Source organism: Neomonachus schauinslandi, chromosome 6 (genome assembly GCF_002201575.2).
Source record: "Neomonachus schauinslandi chromosome 6, ASM220157v2, whole genome shotgun sequence".
Taxonomy (NCBI): Eukaryota; Metazoa; Chordata; class Mammalia; order Carnivora; family Phocidae; genus Neomonachus; species Neomonachus schauinslandi.
The window spans coordinates 126,014,939-126,023,105 of record NC_058408.1 but is presented as its reverse complement, the minus strand read 5'-3'; the positions used below and the strand labels follow the sequence as shown (position 1 = coordinate 126,023,105).

The following is an 8,167-nucleotide window of genomic DNA, read 5'->3' as shown; positions in this document are numbered from 1 at the left end:
TACTCCCCAATTCTCCCACCAAAGATAATCTGTATATTTTTGTACTGCTAAAACAAAAAAATCTTTTTAGAATAACCAGAGACCAAATAGGATGTACAGATGATTCAATTAGCACTAATTTTTAAAATATCGTCATTTATTATAGCCCTATACTCCTTTTAATTATTAAAACCTGAAATATAGTGAAACTCTTCTGGAAGAATAAACAAATTGCAAATAGATTTAAATAATGAATGAACTCATTGAATTAGACTTAAAGCCTCCCCAGAAAAGAGTCAACTACTAAAAACTTTCATATAGTTTTAAAAAAGAGTATATACTTAAAAAAATAGTAAAAGTTATTGATGATACAGAATAATGTAAACTCAAAGGATAATCTTTTAACTTTTGACAAACTGAAGAGAAACAGGATGAATTGTTTAATGTTTTTTGGACAGCAGCATATTAGTATAGAAAAGAAGTAATTAATTTAGGTCTTTATTTCATATCATCTCATAACATATATATTTTTTCTTTTTTCTTTTTTTAATTTAAATTCAATTAGCCCACATATAGTACATCATTAGTTTTTGGTGTAGTGTTCAATGATTCATTAGTTGTCATAACATATATTCTTGATAGGTCATAAGACAACAGGAAAAAGTGGACTAGCATAAAAAGATAGACAGTAGAGAGAAAAATACTCTTCTGAGTCCTGGGGGGAAAAAAACTGATACCGAACATAGAGAAATGTTTCTAACACTTTTTTTTTAATTTCCAAGAGAATTTTATAAAACAAATATTAATATGAAAGCAACCAAACAGGAAATACATCTGACAAAAATAACATGGGGGCAACATAAATAGTAATTATCACACAGAAAAGCACATAGCTTTACCAGCAATTAAATACAAGTAAATTATAAAAATTTCTCAAGTATACACAAGAAATTGTTAATAGTTGTTGATTTCAGGGGAACTTGAGGAAGGGAGGAAACAAGTGAAAATATGTGTAAGATGTTGAATTCTGTAGAACACTGGCTCCCCGAAAATAGCACAAAAGCAATTTGTTGATCAAAACAAACTGTGCACGTATTGCAATGAGCATTGGGTGCTATACGACAACAACGAAATCATGGAACACTACATCAAAAACAAATGATGTACTGTATGGTGACTAACATAGTAAAAAGAAACTGTTGATAAGGGCACCTGGATAGCTCAGTCGATTAAGCGACTGTCTTCGGCTCAGGTCATGATCCTGGAGTCCCGGGATCGAGTCCCGCATCGGGCTCCCCGCTGAGCGGGGAGTCTGCTTCTCCCTCTGACACTCCCCCTTCTCATGCTCTATCTCATTCTCTCTCTCAAATAAATAAATAAAATCTTTTAAAAAAAAAGAAACTGTTGATAAGAGAAATCTGAATTTATTTTTATCAAGTAAGAGAAAGTACTGCCTTCACATATGTTGGCCTTTTTAATATGAAGTTATTTATTTTTTTTAAAGATTTTATTTATTTATTTGACAGAGAGAGACACAGCGAGAGAGGGAACACAAGCAGGGGGAGTGGGGGAGGGAGAAGCAGGCTTCCCGCTGAGCAGGGAGCCCTATGCAGGACTGGATCCCAGGACCCTGGGACCATGACCCGAGCCGAAGGCAGTCGTTTAACCGACTGAGCCACCCAGGCGCCCCAATATGAAGTTGTTTAAATTCATAATACCAAATGCATTCTTTTTTTTTTTTTTAAGATTTTATTTATTTATTTGACAGAGAGAGACACAGCGAGAGAGGGAACACAAGCAGGGGGAGTAGGAGAGGGAGAAGCAGGCTTCCCGCCGAGCAGGGAGCCCGATGCGGGGCTCGATCCCAGGACCCTGGGATCATGACCTGAGCCGAAGGCAGACGCTTAACGACTGAGCCACCCAGGTTCCCCATACCAAATGCATTCTTATAATTTATGGTTGGACTATTATTATTGCCAGTTTTGTGAATTGAGAGCATAACGATGGCCAAATTAGTGGGCCCAAGAAAATTTGCTGGATAAATACCTTTAAGCCTACTGTACGACTGTAAAATGCATTTCTCTCTGTTTACATATGTCCACACATGCATGTAGCAATTTTGGGAGAATGTTTTTATTTGCATAAATAAATGCAAATAAAAAGAGGACCTACCAAGTGGTTTTTGCAAAAAGAGTTTGAAGAGGCTCATATTTTATTTAATTTAAAATGTAAAATTTCAATCATATAATGTCAACTTCAAATTCTTGTACTGTGGAGGCTGCATGTATAGAGCAGGAGTTACAGTGCCGGGCATATGGACAGAGGCTAAATAAATAAAATGTGCTATTCCCATAAACAGTTGACATGAGAGACAACTGTTTCCCTTTGATCTATAAAAACGGAAGGGCTATATCTTTGGCATCATGTGAGCACACACTTGTGAGTGGGTTAAAAAATCTCCAAATAGGATGACATTATAAATGCCCTATCTTCACAGAAACAATAACGGACTTCTTCAAGGTATGTAAACACAGAGAGAAATGATATACATAAAATATAACAAGATAAAATACGAGTAAAGAAAAGAAGAGTAGAGAAAGATGAAACAAAGGACAAGCCCGTTGCACAAAATTCATTTAATATTATCTTATCAATTTGCTACAGGTGGGATGCAAATTTAATTCTGAGGCTCCTACATGTCAATTAAAGGAGGAAAATGTACTCAGTAACTGTATTAACTACAACTCTTTTGTTTACAAGTGATAGATCCAAATCAAACTGGTATTTTTTAAAAAAGGACATGTATTTGCTCATTTAATAGAAAAGACCATGAATGGAACTATCTTTAGGTACAGATGGTCCAGAGAGTCAACGTCCATAGGACATTTACCTCTGTGTTAGTTTCATTCTCGAGTAGGCTCTTTTTACTTGCTGGCAAAGATGACTACAAAAGCTCTAGGCTTACAGGGTTGTTATGGCCAGTAATCCTAAAGTAAGGAGAGCATCTCTTTTCTGAGAGCTCCAGAAAAAAAATCCTTGGTAGGATTCTGAATGGTACTCTCTGTGTTATGTTCTCTCTGGATCAATCATGTGGACAAAAGAATGAGGCATTCTAACTGGCTAGCCTGGGTCATGTGCCTTCTCCCACGGGCAGGGGAAGTGAAACTATATGATTGACAATCCCACCAGGAAAGCATCATCTTTCCAGGGCAGCTTCAGAAAGGAGGAGTTAGGCAGACAAGAAAATAATGGCTTGATAGTGACATGATTCCATATAAAATATAAATTATTTGTTTAGAAGCCCAGCTACTTTTCAGAATAACACTTAAGGGAAAAAAAGTCTCCTCTAGGGCCTCAATAACACACCTCTATAAATATTTTATACAACTGTTTTCTATTACATCTCCAATATAGACCAGTGGCATAATGCCAACATGGTTTGATTAAAAAAAAAAAATTCTATGAGGGATCAGAGCAATGCAATCCAAATATACAATTTTTGTACTTTTATCCAAGGATGAAACTTAGCATCTATACAGGAAGATGGAATGGGTATTCCTCAGGTGTCTTAGCCACAACTTTTGGTGGCAGGGTACAGGAATCCATTCAAACTAGTGTAGCCAGTTTATCAAGATGCAAACGAAACAGAAAACAAATAAACAATATTTTGCTTCCACTGTTGTCCTCAACCATGCTGTATAAAACCTCCTTCCCTGCCCTTGACCACATCTCAGGCAAATCCTATGGCTTTTTGGTCTTCCTCAGGCACTAAAAGGTTTAAACTAATCTAATTTAAAACTCATTTTTTAAAAACAGCTTTATTGAGTTATAAATTATATATAATTCACCCACTTAAAGTGTACAATTCAATGGTTTTTGGCATAGTCACATAGTTGTGCAAACCTCACTGTAATCAATTTTGGAACATTATTATCACCCACAAAACAATCTCACATTCATTTTATTTTTATTTTATTTTTTTAGGAATAATTGTTTTCGTTTTAATATATTTGAAGAACAAATCAGAGGAAATAATTCAGTGTCTCACATTCATTTTAAAGGCACTCTCTTTTCTTGGCTCAATGACTTCAGTGACTGTCAGGGAGAGAAGTGTCATTCCTTTTATCATTTTTCCTTGTTATTCAATTCCTTGCCATCTAATTTCCAGGATTGGGGCAGGGATGTGAGGACTGAAGAAAAGAGGCAAACTGACTGGTAGAGTGACTGAACTTTCCCAGTTTACTTGGCACTGAGGAGTTTTCCAGGCTATGGGACTTTTCAGTGCTAAAATTGGAAAATTCCAAGCCGCCCTATGAGCTGCTGCTGTAGTTCACTCTTGCTTAATCAACAGCTAACCATCACACTTTGTTACAGCTGCTTTGCAGGTAGTCCAGCTCTTCCTTGAGGCACACTGGAGACCTCCAAACTGCAATTCCTAACATAGGTTGTGCACTCTGGATGACCTCTTCCCCTCTCAAATTCTGTCTTTCAGTAGTATACTCTCCCACTGCTAGTAATATTGTTTGTCTACTGGATTAAGTTGATAACCACCAGAGAGCTCGATTATAACATTAAGTTCCTACTTTGATGAGTAGCAAATAATCTATAGGATATTCAGCTCCTACTCAACCTTTTACCTGATGGTTTTAGTATTGGCGGTCTTGAACTGATTTGTCATTAAGGATTGTAAAATGGTTATTCTCTAATTCTAGAAGATGAATGATGGTGCTAATGAACATTTGGATACAGATTTTTGTGTGAGCATGTTTTCAATTCTCTTGGGTATATACCTATGCATAGAATTGCTGTGACATATGGAAACTCTATGTTTAACATTTCGAGAAACCCCCAGACTATTTTACAAAGCAGCTTCACCATTTTGCATTCCCACCAGCAGTATGTGAAAGTTCTAGTTGCTTCACATACTTGCCAACACTTGGTATGGTCAGTCTTTTCCATTATAGTCATTCTAGTGGGTGTAAAATGGTACCTCATTGAGGTTTTGATTTGCATTTCCCTAATGACTAATGACGTTGAGCATCTTGTCATGTACTTGTTGGTCAACTGTATACCTTCTTTGGTGAAATGTCTATACAAATCCTTTGCCCATTTTAAAATTGAGTTGTCTTATTGTTGAACTATAAGTATTTTTTTATATTCTGGAGGTAAGCCCTCTATCAGATATGATTTGCAAACATTTTCTCCCATTCTGTGGGTCGTCATTTCAATTTCTTGATGTTATCCTTTGAGCCTAAGTTTCCAATTTTGATAAAGTCTAATTTACCCATTTTTTTAATGTCATTTGTGCTTTTGAGGTCATATCTAAAGCTTTGCCTAACCCAAGGTCACAAAGATTTACTCTTGTTTCTTTCTCAGAGTTTTATGTTTTAGTTCTTTTATTTAGGTCTATGATCCATTTGAGTTAATTTTGGTACTTGATGTGAAGTAAGGTCCAACTTCATTCTTTTGCATGTGGATATCCAGTTGTCCTAGCACCATTTGTTAAAAAGACCTTTCTTTCCCCAGTGAATTGTTTTGGCACCCTTGTCAAGAATCAATTGACTCTTATTTCTGGACTCTCAATTCAATCCATTGAGTTATATATTCATCTTTATGCCTGTACCACATTATCTTAATTACTGTAGCTTTGCAGTAAGTTTTAAAATGTAGGTCTTCCAACTTTGTTCTTCTTTTACAAGATTGATTACTCTGGGTCTCTTGTATTTCCAGATAAATTTTAGGGTCAGCTTGTTATTTTCTGAAAACAAAACAAAACAAAACACAATTGGGGTTTTGAGAGATTGCACTGAATTATTGACTAATTGGAGAGTATTGCTATCTTAACAATATTGTCTTCCAATTTTTTTTTTTTAAAGATTTTATTTATTTGACAGAGAGAGACACAGCGAGAGGGAATACAAGCAGGGGGAGTGGGAGAGGGAGAAGCAGGCTTCCTGCCAAGCAGGGAGCCCGATGCGGGGCTTGATCCCAGGACTCTGGGATCATGACCTGAGCCGAAGGCAGACGCTTAACGACTGAGCCACCCAGGCGCCCCTAACGCTTTTTTTTTTTTAAGATTTTATTTATTTATTTTTATTTATTTATTTTTTTAAAGATTTTATTTATTTGAGAGAGAGAGAATGAGAGACAGAGAGCACGAGAGGGAAGAGGGCAGAGGGAGAAGCAGACCCCCTGCTGAGCAGGGAGCCCGATGCGGGACTCGATGCAGGGACTCCAGGATCATGACCTGAGCCGAAGGCAGTCGCTTAACCGACTGAGCCACCCAGGTGCCCCAAGATTTTATTTATTTATTTGACAGAGAGAGACATAGCGAGAGCAGGAACACAAGCAGGGGGAGTGGGAGAGGGAGAAGCAGGCTTCCCGCTGAGCAGGGAGCCCGATGCGGAGCTCGATTCCCAGGACCCTGGGATCATGACCTGAGCCAAAGGCTGACGCTTAACGACTGAGCCACCCAGGCGCCCCTTGTCTTCCAATTTTTAATATAGGATGTCTTTTTTTTTTTTTAAGATAGGGAGAGGGGGAGGGAGGGGAAGAGGGAGAGGGAGAGAGAGAATCTTAAGCAGGCTCCACACCCAGCACAAAGACCATCTTGGGACTTGATCTTACAACCCTCAGATCCTAACCTGAGCTGAAATCAAGAGTTAAACATTGGGCACCTGGGTGGCTCAGTTGGTTAAGCGACTGCCTTCGGTTCAGATCATGATCCCGGAGTCCCCGGATCGAGTCCCTCATCGGGCTCCCTGCTCGGCGGGAAGCCTGCTTCTCTCTCTCCCGATCCCCCCTCTTGTGCGTGCTCTCTCTCATACAAATAAATAAAATAAAAAAAAAAGGAGTTGGACACTTAATTGACTGAGCCACCCAGGCGCCCTGGGATGTCTTTTATTTATGTTAGGTCTGTTTAAATTTCTTTCAACAATGCTTTGTAGTTTTTAGGGTACAGTCTAACACTTCTTTAAATTTATTCCTAAGCATTTTATTTTTTGATAATACTATTATAAATGAAATTTTCTTTTTTTTTTAAAGATTTTATTTATTTATTTGAGAGAGAGAGACTGAGAGAGAGAGTATGAGAGGGGGGAGGGTCGGGAGGGTCAGAGGGAGAAGCAGACTCCCTGCCGAGCAGGGAGCCCGATGCAGGACTCGATCCCGGGACTCCAGGATCATGACCCGAGCCGAAGGCAGTCGCTTAACCAACTGAGCCACCCAGGCGCCCTGAAATTGTTTTCTTAATTACATTTTAAGATTGTTAATTGCTGGTGTATAGCAATACATCTGATTTTGTATATTGACTTTATATCCTGCAAACTTGCTGAACTCATTTAACTTTTGTGTTTGTATTCCTTAGAATTGTCTATATACAAGATCATGTCACTAAAAATAGAAAGTGTTTTCTCTTCCTGTCCAATCTGGATGCTTTTCATTTCTTTTTCTTGCCTAATAGCCCTCACTAGAACCTTTAGCACAATGTTGAATAGGAATGGTGAAAGTAGATATCTTGTCTTATTTCTTAAGTAAAATATTAAGTATGATGTTAGTTGTGTGTTTTTGTTTTGTTACAGATACTCTTTTATCAGGGTGAGGAAGCTTCCTCTATTCCAAGTTTGTTGAGTGTTTTTATTATGAAAGGATGTAGGATTTTGTCAAATGCTTTTTCTGTGTTGGGTAGATTGTGTGACTTTTATGGCTTATTCTATCAATATGGTGTTTGACTTTCGGATGTTAAATGAGCAATTGTATTCCTTAGTGTAAGTCCTACTTGGTCATAGTGTATAATGACTTTTATGTTGCTGGATTCAGTTTACAGAACAAAGCGAAGAATGGATCTGGAGGGGTAAACCAAAAATACCCAGCATAGTTACCAAAGGTAGTATAGTCAGGACTGACAATCCAGCACTCTTATTCCACTAGCAAGGTAATCAATACTATGAGTATACAATTTGATGTGTGCAATGAGAAATATATAAAAATATAAAGACATGGTCCCTTAGCCTCAAAATACTTATAATACTGTTGAGAAGAAACTTATACATATGAAATAATCAGTAAATATTTAAAAACAGGACTAAAGTGTAGAAAAATAAAATCAAGGTAGGAATTACCTTATGCTTCTTTTATATTCACATAGTAGAAGGCAAAGTGTTAGCTTCAATACTCAATGCCTAGCTTC

General features: G+C 37.5%; 1 protein-coding gene across 1 annotated transcript in view; it reads right to left on the bottom strand.

Moving 5' to 3' along the window:
* Positions 1 to 5,696: 5,696 nt before the first annotated feature.
* Positions 5,697 to 8,167, bottom strand: part of CUTC (cutC copper transporter) — a 29,481-nt gene continuing 27,010 nt past the window's right edge. Inside the window, exon 10 of the mRNA XM_021699743.1 lies at positions 5,697 to 5,737. Within this exon, the coding sequence (XP_021555418.1) occupies positions 5,723 to 5,737 (15 nt within the window). The 3' untranslated portion in view covers positions 5,697 to 5,722. The remainder of the gene's footprint in view (positions 5,738 to 8,167) is intronic.